At 37.1% G+C, this 17458-nt stretch overlaps 1 protein-coding gene across 1 annotated transcript; it reads right to left on the bottom strand.

Moving 5' to 3' along the window:
• Positions 1-242: 242 nt before the first annotated feature.
• Positions 243-7674, bottom strand: LOC112167276. Its single transcript, XM_024304285.2, has 18 exons — positions 7517-7674; positions 7346-7442; positions 7193-7246; positions 7008-7054; positions 6896-6929; positions 6333-6423; positions 5813-5904; positions 5291-5365; positions 4775-4866; positions 3892-4021; positions 2885-2974; positions 2676-2741; positions 2301-2392; positions 1690-1755; positions 1540-1603; positions 1264-1352; positions 927-1053; positions 243-381 (listed from the first exon to the last, which is right to left on the bottom strand). Exons 1-18 carry the CDS (start codon positions 7576-7578, stop codon positions 337-339), a joined length of 1413 nt encoding a protein of 470 aa, XP_024160053.1. The 5' UTR covers positions 7579-7674; the 3' UTR covers positions 243-336.
• Positions 7675-17458: the final 9784 nt, after the last annotated feature.

Here is a 17458-nt window from a genome sequence, read left to right as displayed (position 1 = left end):
TTCCTCCAATCTCAAGATACCCTAACTGAAGCATAGACCTAAGACAACACTCGTAAAATCCTATACAATATTGTTCAGTTGGACCACAGATTAATGGTCTAACAAATAAAGGACCTCTAATCTTCCTGTGGACATGACCCTAACTACCACTAAAAAACACACCCTATACAAATTACTTATTTGATAATGGACCTTCAATGCTCAAGAGTGGATGAGATGAATTGCATCTGATGCATATGTGCTCATTTGATCAACCCAGTTGAACATAGAGTACCAAGTTCTTCATATTGCATATAGCTTCTGTGCAGAAGTGACCGCAGGCTTCAGCTGGTCCCCTTAACATGACTTGTGCGTTTGGGAAACCATGAGCAAAGATGAATGCTGAAACAATCATGGATAAAAAATTAGGCCTTATTCATTAGTGATAAAGCTCATCAGTGCCATTTCATGAGTGTGTGATATTTATCTGAAATTTTGTTTGTGAAATCTTTAGTTCACATTTACTCCTTTTGATGTCTAAACCGAGATATTTCACATTTCTATTTCCATTTCAGTTCTCTCTGTATAAACTTAGTTCTAGGGTGACACTTTCTGCGGTGTATTATCAGTGTTGCTTTGTTCTCCCGACTGTGAAGGCATTGATCAATGGGACTTGCTACTTGCAACAATAAAAACTGACTCGGATGATTGAGTCCGAAAAATCTTTAACCGAACCAAATGGACAGTTATAGTTAGATGTTTATTCAACTAGACATTACTTGGGATTTTGCTTTCTCTTATGCATCTAATCAAGCCAACCGGCCAAATATAGTAACACAAATATGCATGTCCATGTGTATCATTGCAGTAAAGTAATGTCATAGAATTTTAACATATATTCAGAATCTAAAATATAAACAATAAAGAAGGTTTCCAAGAGTACAAACCTTTGTTCCAGTTATGATTGTACTGTTGAGGGGATGAACTGCACATGCAGTAACTCCTTCAGACAATGAAATAAACCTGTTTTGCTTATCTTGATCCTTTACCCCAGAAAGACGATGTGCATCCTCACTACAACATCAATGCAAATTTATTTTAAAAGAAATGCAGAGAACAGTAACAGCTGCATGTGTACGAGCAGACATATGTGAAAGTAAATGTCAGAGGATCAGAAGGGATGTTAAATTCATCCTGGACAAAAACCAAATAAATAATTTAGAGTTGCAGGAGATTCAGTAATAAATTAAAAGTAAAGTCAAAGTTGTTTAACATGTGTCTTACTTGTAGTCCACATGGCAAGGAGAGCTTGAATCTGGATAAAAATCCAAAATATGAATGCCGTTGTCAGTTGATGATCCAACCACATATATCTGCGTTGAAAACATTGAAGTAGCCAACTACTAAGTTTGGATAGATAAACAGATTTTATGCACCATTAAAAGTTCCAACATTCGTCTGAACATATGATTAAGCACAAAATCGAAATGCAATTTAGTTATGGAACAATGAATAATGAAAAGAGGACCAAACGAAGAGAATATAAGTGAAAGTCCTTACAGAGTTTGTAGGTAGCCATGAAGGTTTTCTCAAATATGATAGATCTGACCCAACAGATTCATTTCTACTCCCACAAAAGGAACAAAATATAAGTAGCTATTAGACCCAAGCTGCTAATACTTCCAATTGAAGGGATTCAACTTTACTTACAACCAAGCTGGTGGAGGACAATGAATATGTGTAACTTCAAGATTATGAATATCCAGCACGCCTGACCTGCATGAGATGGGGCACAAGGAAGAGGTGTAGTTTAAGTTAGAATAAAGGTCCTGACAATATATATTCTCATGGGATAATCAAACATATGGGCATGATTGCTTTGCCAAAGTCCAATATTCATCTTCTGGATCAGTTATTCCTCTTCACGAGCTTATTCTTTAATGTTCCACATGCTTTTACCGTAAACCATAAGTATTTTTCTTAGTATTCCTGAATCCTGAGTGCTTTGCCATCAGAAGAGTCGGTACACATCAAGAATGTAAAGGATTTGTCTCTAATGTACATCTCCATTTGATTCAGATGAAAATCTGTTTCCAGAATGGATGTTTTCTTTTTCTTTTGCCCCACTAAGCAAGTGTAAGACAAATGGAGTTGGGCAATAAGATTGGCTCATATCTACATATGTGTATGTACTCCTAACCAGGAAACAGTTGGAAGTGTGACTTAACAGACTTAACATACATATTAAATTACTACGTAACTCCTGACCACTTTTTCAGGAAAAATAATAACATATGAAAGAACTTCATTCCCTGACCTACCAACCGTCATCAAGATGGAATGCCAATTGGTGTGGGCAACACGGATCAAGATTAATGGAGTGTATTTCCTTAGAAACAATGGCTGATTGTTCCTAAATAATAATTAAAAAAAAAAACACAGAAAAATAATAGTTAGTTTTTGTAAAAGTTAAATAGTATGCAACGCATGATTTGGATGTACAATAGGCCTTGTACAACTGTACAATAGACCTGACTGTTCACATTCCTTGTTAATGGGTTTTATCTTCAACATGAGAATAAGCAAAAAATGAAGTACTTTCATGGCAATACGCATAAAGACAAAATTTAATAGGACTAACACTCTTGTTTCTTTTCCAGAAACAACTAATGCAAGTTATTTACTTCTGTGATTACCTTTAGAGGCCCAATTTTTTCCAATGTTGATGATAACTTCAGTGAGGTTAGAGGTGGACGAGATACCTATGTAAACAACAACAGAACAGAAGTGATAACTATCATGAGTTACTACTAGGATTTGTTCGATCAGTGTTAATTCTCATTTTTTGTAATATTGTGTGAAGTAGCAAATAAATAAGGTAACCATAATATGATCCCAGTTTTACCTCTTTAGAACCCTTGAAGAAAGAAGACGTTCTCCCACCACGAAGATCCCAAGCATGGATCACCCCATGCTTTCCAGCTCCAAAAATGATCTTAAGAAAAAAAGTATATGTATAATTTAGTCATGAGTAATAACCAGAAAAAGAGAAATCAGATTATGGAAATAAGAGCAGGCAAATACACAAAATGTTTATACTAACTGAAAATTCTGAGTATATCTTTTATGTTGTTAGAAATTAGGATGTGAGAGAAGACACATCACTTGGTTGATGAATTAATGTGTACAGATGTTAAACTAGACACTGTAGACTGTTACCTATTATTTAGCATATACTTCCATCTATTTCAGCCTGAGTTCCAATTTTAAGAGCTGTAGTTGGGACTTGGAAATTATTTTCTTTGTTGCTCACTTAGTTAGTTTAAATAATCCATGAGTCTTTTTTGTGTTATATCAGTGCAACTATGTGCAAATGATCTCATACAGGGCACTAAAGAGCTCATAAACACCAGTTCTATCATTCAGAACCTTCAAGTTTCCACTGTCATGCTACTGCTTGTTGATGATCTAACATTCTAATTTTCTTCACAAACACTAGTTTTAACCCAAGACTGCTGACTTGCTGACCTAGGCCTGAAATTTGACATCATAGATAAATATACAAAGAACTACCATACCGGGTGAACAATGGTGATTGGAAGCAAACATCTCAACTCTCTAATAAATTCTTACTACATGATCTTAAACCCAGAGCTAACTTAAGTAACCAGAATACAAAATTGAAAGAGTCAATCATCATTTATAGTTCTTTAAGCATGATCAGTTCTATTTACTGATCCATTTACATACAAACAATATCAACATGAGAGAAAATATAATCAACCAACTAAAATTGCTATCAAATTCTACGTTCATAACAGCAAAGAAAACAAGCAGGACCACATGTTAAATATCTCAAGTTCCCAAATATTGTAAAGATACATGTGAAATAGAAAGAATGTGCATTATTACCTGATTTTCCACATTTAATTGGATACTATTAAGGCTGCCATGGGGATTTGCCGTAAGTTCAAGACAAGGAAAAGTACTAGTTCTTCTGTCCCATATATGAATAACACCATCTGTATCAGAAGCAAGTACCCTAAAAAGGACAGACAGTGATAGTGGAATATCAGAAATATCACAGTTACCAACACTTGTGTAAGTTTATTTTTCTGGTCAAAAACATGCGTGTAAGTTGAAGATCAATAATTCTCATCAGCCATGAATTTCATGCACTTCCTCCTTTGGTTTGCAAATAAATTTTGAGGTAATATTGAGTTATTGACATGGAAAATAAACAATTTTGTTTTGAGATACTCCGCATCCATTTTATTTGCAAAGAACTAACAATTTTTCTGAGGTAATATTGACATGGAAAACAAAGGTATATGTTGATGTCATGGTAATTAGAAGGTCAAAATACAAGATGATAATAGTAATGAATAATTTAATAGTAATGATTGAATGAATGAATTAGAGTAAAACATGTATGCACACGAATTTATTCAATATGTTTCTCACCAAGAACAGTCTTTTCAAATGTCATTCAATTGGATTTTAGATTAATGATTGATTCAGATAAAGATATAAGTTGAGTTATACATCATTTCAACCAGTTCCTGCTCTGCTTCTAAAAGCCAGTTGATATTTATTTGAGACGATTTAAAGAAAAGATGTATGTTATACAACTGGAGGTCATCTCAACCAAACAATACTTATTTCCGGTTGGTTAACAAGTCTAGTATATGGCCTACTGGCCAAGTACATTTCTCTATGAATCAGATGAATTTTCTACATCTCTCATAATTCCATTACATAATAGAATGAAATTGTTTATCTTATATTCACTAACCTTGAGTCTTCACAGGAGGTAAAGGCAATATCAGAAAGACCTTTCTGAATATTAGACCCAAAGATAGCAGGACGCAGTTTTGTTCTTAAAACCTGAATCAAAAAGTGAGGAAAAATTATCAACATATACAATGAGAATTCACACAAATATATAACTACCATATGACATAGAATATTGTCCCAATGTGCAGCCAACTTACTAGTCAAAGAGAAAAATGGTAAGATAAAGTTGAAAGGTTCTAACTTGACTAGAACTACAAATCCAGGAATTGGGTTCCCTCATTCAAATCATGTATGATTTTTGTGTGTTGGCCCATGTGTCTATGAGTGCATGTGTGGGTTTGTATAACTCTGAAGTTCCTGCAAGTACAATGAATACCTAAGAAAGCATCTAACAACACAATTGAAAATTGACTCAATGGCCTAATGAATGCCCAGTGGAGGTAATCAGTGCATAAAATATAATAGTGTGCAACATTGAAAGAACATGCATGATAACAGAAGAAGAGAAACTTACTTCGGATGGTGTAGAAGATATATAACTAATGTCAAATATAAGTACTTCATTCCTTTTCATAGATGTGCAAACAACCTAATTGAAACAAATTAGACAAATATTGGTGTTAGACAAAAGATAAAAAGAAAGCTAAATCAAATAAAACAAACTAATCTTACATCACTGCATTAACCAACATGATCTAAGGGTTTCTACAATCTAAACTAGCAGAAACCGAAATTACAAAAGTACTTCTTTTTGCTCAAAAAAAAAAAAGAACAACTATTTCAGTCAAGAATATAAACACATATTCAGTGGTAGTAAACCCATTGATCATTAGTTTAAATTAATTAATAGCATGAAAGTCATGCATGCTTAAGCATGAGAACAGAAATTACAGACATAGGAGTGGCAAAGAAGAACATTCAGCTGGGTTTTATATCTATACATTTCACAATTGCCAATAATTAGGCACATTTAAGCAGCACTTATTAGATTAACTATATCTGAAACAAATGGAAAAAACTTGTATTGAACTTAAACCTCATCTTGGTTGGCACAATTCCACCGGACAAAGTCTAGTTGTTGATGTAAAGAAAGGTGCAGCACATGTTTTGCTTCATCTTCTTCCAAGCCTAGCAGAAAGTGTAGGGCAAAAGGAACATATAAAAGATGTTTTAATAAGCACAAGATGAATTTGAATCTACCAGAAATGAAATAGTAACCGAATACGCTACTAGAGGAAAACCAAGCAAAATTCTATTTTACAAATCAAAATGGTACTGTTTTCCTTCATTGAACAACAAATACAAGCTTCAAGTTTGGTTTGAGTCAGTAATTAGAGGAAGTTACTGAACAACCCGCAGGATACTAATCCATGTGTTATGCATTTAAATTGCAACCCTTAGCTTTTGTGCATGGATGTTGTACAATGTTTAGCAGACTAAATCCACATCATCCTTTTAATAAACTCTGAACATGTTGCGGAGCCTAAATGGTGTTATATCTGACCGTCTTTACAAAGGTATGCCAAAAAAAGATAATTTGTAGTGAAGGAACTCACGTAGCAATGGTTCATTGCTCTGGCAATAAAGAGTTTCAAAATCATGCACCGTTAAGCACCCCGATCTTGTCACAGATGCCAGGTATATCCCCTAGTATAAAGTTTATAAAGGAGAAAAAATGACAAAATGTTGGAAGTCAGAATACAAGATAAAATGAAAAGTACAAAGTAACAAAACACATAGAACAGTAACAGTAGAATGAGTGTTATAGGGACTATTCTCTCTAAGTTTCATTTGAATCACAGGAAATTAAGGTTTTAGAAAGGATATAAACAGCTCCTCAGTTAAGGCCAGGGTGAATTAACCAACTTTCTCAGAACACCCCAAACAACAACAGGGTAACTTGAATTTCTTGACAGTATGTCAATGTTAAAGAAGTCCATGAAAATCAGTGGCAATTTTTAATAGAACGCTCGAAACTTGGAGATAAAGATATGCTGGAAATTACGAATAACTAACACTGCAATCTGTAATCTCTTCAAATGAAAAGTTCAATCTAAACGAGTTCTGATAGATGGAATCACACACATATGCAAATATCAAACAAAAAACATGGAATTACCTTGTTGTCAAAATCCAGGGCAGAAACTCCTTCCCTGAAAAAGAATCACTATGAGCTATATTTTCGACAACATATGAAACAAAATGAACATCAATGAGAATAGATAACTGACTTTATACTTGGGGGTATGTACGTGCCATTAATCACCACCCGATTCACCTACCAAACCAACACCACAAAAGAATAAAACTTCAGAAATACTATTAGTAATAACAAAACTGGGTCTACAATATGTGATAAACACACAATGTGGTTACAATATTTGATCAAAAAACTTGGGTTTGGAACAATGCATACATGGGTTTGACACGGGTTTCTGTCGATGTGGTACAAATGCCGAAACGCCCTAAGCTGCATCAAACATCAAACCAAGTAAATCAGTGGCACACTTGCAGAATTCAGCTCCCAATTCACAAAATCTATCAATGGAAAACCGAAAAAGTGACGAACCTCGGAATAGGATTGCATGAGTAAACCAGAGACGGAATGCCTGTACTTGGGTTCGAGCTTTCCGTTCAGTTCGATGAGGCTCCGATGCCATCTTCGCCTGAAACGAAATAAAGACTTCATTTTTGGAATTTCAAAGTGAAAATTGAAGGAAGGCGCGTGATTTGTACTTACCTTCGAATGGGTTTGGTGGAAAGTTGAGGTATGGGTTTGAGAGGGACTAAGAATTTGTCCATGAGAATGAGAATTGGGGACGATTTTGTATCAGAGCAAAACGTTTGGGGATTTAGGGTTTAGGGATTAAAGATTGCATTTTTGTTGTTGCGGTTTGATTTTCCCGCCTTCGTTCAATCAACGCGCGCTTTGGAGCGTGACTGCTTCTTTATAAAATTGCTATTTTTTTTTTTTTTTTGAGATATTTTTCCAATTTTTCTTGTTTTGTCAAGACACATAACCTTAACTTTTCAGCAATTTTCCAAATTTACCCGTAAGAGAAGTTTTTAAATAAATTCCCTATTAATGCACTTTTTAATCGATTAAAACTAGGTGATGTCTAATTAATCATAAAATTAGTATTCAATACGCATATAAGTTATCTCTTTTCTTCTCGAGAAAAACTTTAAACCTCGCAGCTATCGTGTGCTTTGAATTGGATACTTTCATTTGGAGGTTAAACTAAACCAACATTTCCGCGGTTAATTTGATAATCCAATTCATCGCCAATGCAAGGTTTGAGCAACTCTTGAGTGCATTAATGAAGTTGGTCTACTTTGTCAACCTTCATGGCTTCAAATATGTGCACGTCAACTTCTAGTACCAATTGGACATTTGGTTTGTTGGTATTAGTGCTGTTTACTAAGAAGTTGAACATTCCAATTACAATACAGTGGTTTATTAACGTTTCTATTAAAAATAACGTGCACATTAATAAAATAAATTATACGGTATTAACTTCTTTGTGAATATGATCAAGGAAAGACAATTCTACTTCGACACCACCCATTGACGAACCTAGCATAGGGCTAGTGGGGGCTACCACCCACACTGCATCGTCATATACACATTGATATCTATAGAAGCTCTAGACAATTTTGTGTATTTGAAAGTGTATTATGTAGTTTTTGCCTCCACAAGTGTCATGATTTTGATGATTTCAAGCATGTTTAATCTAATATCATAAAAATTTCTCCTTATTTTCATTTGTTTTATGCATAAATTGTTTTTTGGAAATGGGTGGACAAGAATTTCAGTTTTCGTTAGCTATTATGATTTAAATTGACCCCTGCAGACCTAATTTTCTAGCTCCGCCACTATCACCACCCCGATACAAAGATCCTCCTGAACTGTTGGAATTAGTCATTCACAATTATCTAAATGCCATGATAAAGTATACCATGTTGTGTAACTGCTAGACATGAATAAAGTAGTCATATCTACTGTGATTTAGATAATGTTATGGAGTCTCGTCAAATAATGTTCAAGATGGTCATAGAAAAGATGGTTATTTCCTTGTTATGTATGATATTAGTACATGTCCTTGTTATCTGAAGCTTTACTGTTAGGACGGCAAAATAAGAGCTTTAAATTCTCTTCAAGTAGAATTCATACGTCTTCAACTAAGAGACATACAATTCAGGAAAGCACCGATATATATATATATATATATATATATATATATATATATATGACTTATGACTTCTTGGTCAATTATCGCAGTAATATAAATAAAAGAGTGTTGAAGGAAGTCGACATCATATGTACCTCTTTAAATTAGGGTTTAGTCCTAGAGTTGTAATAGGATAAGGTTCTAGGTGTCCTAATTATGTTCGGATCGGATTATATTACCTTGTATATACTCTGTAATTCCTTATATAAAGGGCTCCTATTATCAATAATAAACATACAATTCTCTCTGCAATTCCATTTAGTACAACACGTTATCAGCAGGAGCCCTAACCCTAGCTTAAAAGAAAAGAAAAACGAAACCCTAAAAATTGCCGCAAGCCCTAGCATGTGCTAGCCTCCTGCGCACCTGCTCCCCGCGCTGCCCCTGCAGCTTTCCTGCTCACCCGTGTGCTCGTCTGCCTCCTGCGCGCTGCTGCTGCCTGCCTACCGCACCCCTTGAGCTGTTGCTGCTGCCTGCTGCCCGCCGCACCCTGTTGCCTGCTGCTGCTGCCGCACATTACTGTTGCAGCTGCTGCTCGCTTGTGCCACTGCTGCAGCTACTATTCGTTACTATCCCAACACGCGCGTGTTCTCAAGCCCCAAATCATCAAGTAAGTTTTTGTGATTAAGGTTCCTGCTTTCTCGTCTTTTAAATTCCTTTATTTGCTGCAGGATTTGTATAATACGGACATGGGTTCAATTATTTAATAAGCGAAATTGTGAGGATTCACGCTAAACGAACTAAGAGCGTTCGTAAAATGAACTAAGAGTGTTCATAATATTCGGACTAAGACTGTCCGCAAGCATCAAATTGTGACCATATTAAAACATCATTGTTTGGTCTAATCCAAATATTCTTGGAAATTGATTTTTTGGTAGCATAGCTCGGAAATCTTATTATTTTAGTTTTCGTGGAAGTTTAGCTCCAAAACTAATATATCTTCTCTTCTTATTTTCAGGATGTCGAATGAACCAAGACTCGACTTTCCCATGCTTGACTCAACAAGCTCGGATTACCATAGTTGGTTAATCGATGTTGAGAGTCACCTCACTTCAAAATGAATATTACCCATAATCCAGGCAACCAACCCGGATCTTGTGTTCACACGAACACCTACAAAGCATGCTCAAGCAGTTATCTTGATGCGACGTCATATGGACAAAGCACTCATATTGGAGTATATGTCAATCAAAGATGCAAGAGAGCTATGGGTAGAGCTAGAAGAGCGCTTTAGCAATGTCCAAGATTCCATCCTCCCTGACTTGAAGGTTCAATGGAACAATCTACGCTTCACTGACTTCTAGCCTGTTGCTGAATATAATTCAGAAGCTCTTCATCTACAATCCATGTTGAGATTTTGTGGACAACCCATCACAAAGCAAGAGCTAATTGAGAAAACTATCTCCACCTTCCTTGTTTCAGCAATTGTGGTCTCAAAGCAATATCGTACTGAGGTCAATGCTAGACGGATCATGAGGTTTCATCAGCTTATCAATATTATATCTGTAGCTGAGAAACATGATAACATACTCGTGAGGAATTATAATTCAAGGCCCATTGGAACTAAGAGCGTTAATGAGGCGAATTATAATGCACCCAAAGGAGGGCGTTTGGGTGCAAGGAGCGGAACCCTAAGAATAAGGGACATGAAGGACGTATGGGTCTATATAACTGCCTTGACAAGGAAGGAAACCGCAAGTTTAGTGCGGATACACGTGGTGGCAATGCCACACGTGGGAGAGGTGGCCGTGGTGTCCCTGGCCATAGTGGTGGCGCCAACCCTCCTAGGGAGCGTCCACAACGTGCACCTTAATTGAAGGGAGGCAACCACAATGATGTGTGTCATCGATGTGGATCAAGTGAGCATTGGTTCAAGCAATGCAAAGCAAGGGAGCAACTAGCTGCCAGATACAGGCATACAGGGACCTGAGGGAGCAAGAAGTTTACCTTGCAGAAGAAGAAGATGGTGAAGATGTCAATCTCACCATAGAGGACTTCAAAGCTAAAGATGAAGTGCACAAGGATGCCGCAGACTTTGATTAGAATAGTCATTTTTATTTTCCAAGAATTATATAATGGCAACATGCCTTAGTCAATAAATAACAATTGTATATATTAACTCTTTCTCATGTGGGTCATCCAATGAAGTATGATGTTTAGGAAAGCAATTGAGATTAGTGGTACTTAAGAGAGCCTCGCTCCACCAACATCTCTCTCTACTTTCCTGGTCATATTTGATTGGAGTTACCAAATGGATAGAGTGACTACAATTTATTTTAGTTTGATTTTTTTTTGGATTAGACTTTGGAAATTTTGATGTAATCATTGGCTATTTTTGTTAATAAAGTATCGTATTATTATTCAATGTCGTGGACATGTTTTAATTCTGAACTTTATTATTTTTTAGTATGTTTCCTAGAGAGTAGAGGTGGCAAACGGGCCACTAAGCACAAGCACGGCACGGGCCCGGCACGCTTAAAAGCGGCCCGGCACGGCCCAAGCCCGTTAGTGGCCCGGCACGACCCGAGCACGTTAGAATAATGGGTCGGGCTGGGCCTAAAAATATTGGCCCATTGGCCTGGCCCGAGCCCGTAATGGGCCCGTCACGGCCCGAGCACGACATATTGTGGGCCGGCCCGTTACAAACACAAAATTTCATTTTTTTTAAAAAAAATATTAAAAAACTACAATGATGAGATTTGAATATGAGACATTTTTATTTAAAATCTCATGACAATTCCACCAATGCTTTCTTTTATATTGTCAAAATAATGAAACAAAACATTATATCCTTGTTTTGACATAAGTATTTTTTCTAAATATTAAATATATGTATATTAATAAAGACTAATCTCATAATAATACAACTATAGAATGAAGGAAATAATAATAGATACTAAATCTTCATTATATTAATAAAGATTAATCTCACAATAATATACTAAAAACAATATATTTTGAGTTTTCTTCTTCTTTTTTTCTTATAGTGGAATATAAAAAATTATTAGAAATCTAATCTTAAGAAAAACGTTGTAGAACTTAATTTATTTTAATTTTCTAAATAGTTAAATAAAATTAATTTTTATTTGTTCAAATTAAGATTTAAAAATCGTGCTTTATAGTGGGTAGGCACGAGCACGGCCCGTTATTGACCCCACACGAGCACGGCCCGCTACGATATGGGCCCGAGCCGGGCTTAATGTTTAAGTAAATGGGCCGGCACGAGCCCGGCACGATAATAAATGGGCCGGCCCAAGCCCGGCACGAAGCACGACTAGGCCCGCTTAAAATGGGCCTGGCCGGGCCGGACCGGCCCGTTTGCCACCTCTACTGGAGAGTTAGAATGCCTTGTTGATAGTGGCACCACACATACTATATTGCGACATAGGCAACTATTTCTATGAATGACGCCTAGTCTATCTTCCGTGACTACGATGGCTAGACCATCACAATTGATTCATGATCGAGGACTAGCTCAATTTATATTGCCAAATGGCATAAGTATTAATGTCACCGAAGCTCTATATGCTCCTAGGGCTGGAAGAACCCTATTGAGTTTTAAAGATATAAGAGCCAATGGTTTTCATGTAGAAACACATTGTGAGAATGGACAAGAGTTCCTTTACATCACCTCTAATGACTACGGATATAACGAGTATTAGAGAAACTTATGTGTCGCTCTAGTGGGTTGTATGCAACCACTATTCGAGTCATTGAATCCAACCATGTCATGAGAGATGACTTATGGGATTCTGACACATATAGGCTTTGACACTACCGTTTGGGACATCCTGGTCGTGATATGATGATCCATACACTAAATACTTCACACGGACATCCATTTTTCAAAACGAAAAGAAGTCAGAACCGAAATTCAGTCCAAGGTAGGGTCAGCGCCGTCTACCCCCTACGGCCCAAAAGTGGTATTGACGCCACCAATGCCTCCTTAGTTCCTTTTTCTACTTCTAAAGTCAATTGTGACTTCGTGGCACAACCAAATTCTTTCTTGGTTGCTTCTAAAGCCTGTTCTTTAGCAAAATTAGGATCGAGACAATCCTATGCAAAGGACACTAAACAAAATATATCATTCTTACAAAGAATCCAAGGTGATATTTGTGGACCTATCCAACCAACTTGCGGACCATTTAGATACTTTATGGTGTTGGTTGATGCATCGACACGCTGGTCACATGTCATGCTCTTGTCCACAAGAAATGCTGCATTTGCTAAACTCCTAGCACAATTCATTAAGTTAAGAGCTCACCACCCTGATCATCCTAATAAGTCAATTCGTCTTAACAATGCTGGAGAGTTTACATCAAAAACTTTTTATGACTATTTCATGTCCATTGGGATTGAGGTTGAACACCCTGATCCTCATGTTCACACCCAAAATGGTCTCGCAGAAGCTGCCGTTAAAAGACTTCAAATGGTCACTAAAGCATTGGTTATGCACACCAATCTCCCTGTTTCTGCTTGGGGCTATGCAATATTGAATGCAGCTGTGCTCATTCGTCTGAGGCCTACTACCACCCAACCATTTTCTGCGTCCCAGATGGGTACTGGATATGAGCCTGACGTCTTACACTTACGCATATTTGGGTGTGCAGTTTATGTGTCAATTGCACCGCCACAGCGCACCAAAATGGGTCCTCAAAGATGATTAGGCATTTACGTTGGATATGACTCTCCAACCATCATCCGCTACTTAGAACCCTTGACAGGCGATCTATTTACTACTACATTTGCGGATTGTCACTTTGATGAGACAGTCTTCCCGTTGTTAGGGGGAGATAAGAACAATAATGCTCAACATGAACGATAGGAATTGTCGTGGTCTGTCCGCACTTTGTCTCACCTTGATCCCCGAACTGCACAATCCGAAATTGAAGTGAGGAGAATTCTCGATCTTTAGAACGTAGCAGACTCGATGCCTGATGCGTTTTCTGGTATCGCTAAAGTGACAAGATCACACATACCTGCTGCAAACGTGCCTGCAAGGATCGATGTCCCTAAAAATCATGGACATGGCGTTAGCACCACTAATGGTGATGGCAATATGGCTCAGGTTGGGCTCCCATCAAGGAAATGTGGAAGGCCCAAAGGTTCGATGGATTCTCTCCTGAGAAAGAAAGCGAGTTTGACACAAAAAGATCCATTAATCATCGATATAAATAACCCATCTCATGAAGATATTCCAGATTATGGTTATGTCCAAGAGACATCATTGGGGGACGCTCCAATGATAGAACCAATTTCAGATAATAGGGAGATCTCCATGAATTACACTAGTGTTCACGAGACATTGAATAGAAATTCTATTATCCTTGATGATGTGTTTGCATATTCTATTGCTCAAGGAATTATAGAACACGATGATATCGAACCTCGCTCCGTTGAAGAATGTCAACGAAGAGCAGATTGGCCTAAATGAAAAGATGTGATCAAGGTTGAATTGGATTCACTAACTAAGAGATAGCTATTTAGGCCTATAACGCTGACACCCCCAAGTATAAAGCCTGTTGGCCATAAATGGTCTTTGTTAGAAAGTGTAATGAGAAAAATGAGGTTGTTAGATACAAGACCCGCCTTGTGGCGCAAGGTTTCTCACAACGCCCTAGAATTGACTACGAGGAGACATATTATCCCGTAATGGACGTTATAACATTCCGCTACCTTGTCAGTTTGGTAGTTTCTGAAAAACTTAACATGCAGCTTATGGATGTGGTTACAACATTTCTCTATGGGGATCTAGATTCAGAGATATATATGAAGGTTCCAGATGGACTTCAATTACCCAAATCAAGTGGCTATAAACCACAGAGAGCGTTGTCAATAAGATTAAGACACTCACTATATGGATTGAAACAATCCGGACGGATGTGGTATAACCGTCTAAGTGACTACTTGATTGGGAAGGGATATGTGAACAATGAAATATGATCATGCGTGTTTATTAAAAGGACAAGTGCCGGATTTGCAATTGTAGCAGTTTGTGTCAAAGACATGAACCTAATTGGAACTCTAGATGAGTTAAAGGAAACTGCTAAATACTTGGAATCCGAATTTGAGATGAAAGATCTTGGGAAAACACGGTTTTGTCTCGGACTATAACTCGAGCACTGTAGTGATGGGATTATGATCCATCAGTCAACATATACTCAAAAATTATTGAGGCGCTTTAATGAAGATAAAGCAAAGCCTGTGAGTACTTCCATGATCAGCAGTAGTCTTGAGGCCGGAAAATATCCATTTCGTCCAAGGGATGAGGACGAAGACTTATTAGAGGCTGAAGTGCCCTATCTAAGTGCAATAGGCGCATTATTGTACTTAGCTCAATGCACAAGACCGGACATCTCGTTCGCAGTGAACTTATTAGCTTGACATAGTTCTGCGCCAACCTACCGCCATTAGATTGGTATAAAGACAATCTTTCGATACTTGAGAGGTACGATTGATATGGACTTGTTTTATCCCTACAAAGAGAAAAGAAATGACAGAAGTATGGGATCGGACCCCACAAGGAAAAATGCCACCTTCCATGATGTTGACGCTATAGCCACCACCCATGGTGGCCGACGTCCTCCTCCTCTCCTTCATCAAAATGACAACGATGTCTTGATGGGTTTTGCTGATGCAGGGTATCTCTCTGACCCTCACAAAGGTAACTCCCAAACGGGTTATGTCTTTACCATGGGAAGCACTACGATATCTTGGAGGTCTACAAAGCAGACCTTTGTTGCTACTTCCTCAAATCATGCAGAGATTATTGCTCTACATGAAGCCGTGCGAGAATGCATATAGCTAAGGTCTGTAATTAGACACATTCGAGGAACTTGTGGTTTGAAGTTTACCACAGATGAACCTACATGCATTTATGAAGATAATGCAGCTTGTATTGAGCAAATGAAGTTAGGTTTCATCAAGGGCGACAACACCAAACATATATCGCCTAAGTTCTTTTACAATCAGTAACAACAAGCACTTCTAAATATTGAAGTGAATCAAATCCGATCTGAGGATAATGTAGCAGACTTATTTACCAAGTCGTTACCTAAATCCACCTTCCAGAAACATGTGAAGAGCATCAAATTGAGAAAGTTATCTGAACTCCCATGATTGTAGCAATCAGGGGGAGATATTGACATCAGGGGGAGGTATGATGTCTACATGTTCGATCTCGAAGAGTGAAGGATGTGTTGTGCTCTTTTTGTCCTTTGACCAAGGTTATTTTTGTCCCATAGGGTTTTTGTTACCTGGCAAAGTTTTTAGTGAGGCAACGATCAAAGCGTCATCACCAAGTTTGAGTGGCACAAGGGGGAGTGTTGAAAGAAGTCGACATATGTGTGCCTCTTCAAACTAGGGTTTAGTCCTAGAGTTGTAATAGGAGAAGGTTCTAAGTTTCCTAATTATGTTCGGATTCTATTACATTTTATGTACTCTGTAATTCCCTATATAAAGGGCTCCTATTATCATATAATAAACACACAATTCTCTCTGCAATTCCATTTTACTACAACAAAGAGGTTGAAGTGTGCCCCTGCAAAAGTTGACAAACTTATGTCTAGATTTAATGGCAGAATGCAAGTGGGGTTTATACCTCTTTCATACCATAGATTTTGAACTACCATGTGCTTTCTTGCTTTTGCTTCTCCTTCTATAGCTATTAATTGTGCGTAATGGTTGGGGATGGTTGAACTAATGCTTAAGGTTTCAAGTTTAATTACTGTTATGCCGATTAGAAATTTATGAAAAGTAAATAACCCTACGAAAATCATAAGACCAAGTGACCAACAAGACAATACATTATAGCTTATTCTATTATTAAATCTATAGGAAATATTTAACAAAAAATAAAGCAAATAAATTTAATTGCAGTTACAGTTAAATTACAACTCAAATAAATTAAATATATATAGCATAGGAGCCAAATTGCCATAGGTGTTGCAAGAGGGATCTTGTATTTGCATGAGTGTAGCAGCCAAATTGTACATTGTGAGTGTATTCCATGCACCGTCAGTGCATGTGTACTTGTAATATGAATTAATGTAATTTTTTTTATATTAAAATATATAAAAGAGTGGATTATATGAGGGACTGTTATTTTTTTAGAGATTAAAATATCTGGCAGTGCACTTGCACTGTCAGTGCATACAATCATGTCCAGAAGATGAAGATCAAATGATACTATCTGATTAGGCATACGATTGCTGCAAGCTAAAGAAACTCCATCTGCTAGTGGAGAATGAGTGAATAACATACACGTACAAGTACATAAAGACAGAAACGTATGATTATTGATGAAGAATGCCTAATTAAGTAATATCGATAAAAGTACAAAATCATTTTCCTTTTCTACAAAGAAGGCAATGCGAAACTGTGCACTCAACAAGAAACAAAAAATATTACAGAGTGTAAGAAGCTATCTAGGGATTATGAAAACGTTGACG

Source organism: Rosa chinensis, chromosome 5 (assembly GCF_002994745.2).
Source record: "Rosa chinensis cultivar Old Blush chromosome 5, RchiOBHm-V2, whole genome shotgun sequence".
NCBI lineage: Eukaryota > Viridiplantae > Streptophyta > Magnoliopsida > Rosales > Rosaceae > Rosa > Rosa chinensis.
This window is presented reverse-complemented; position numbering and strand designations above follow the sequence as displayed.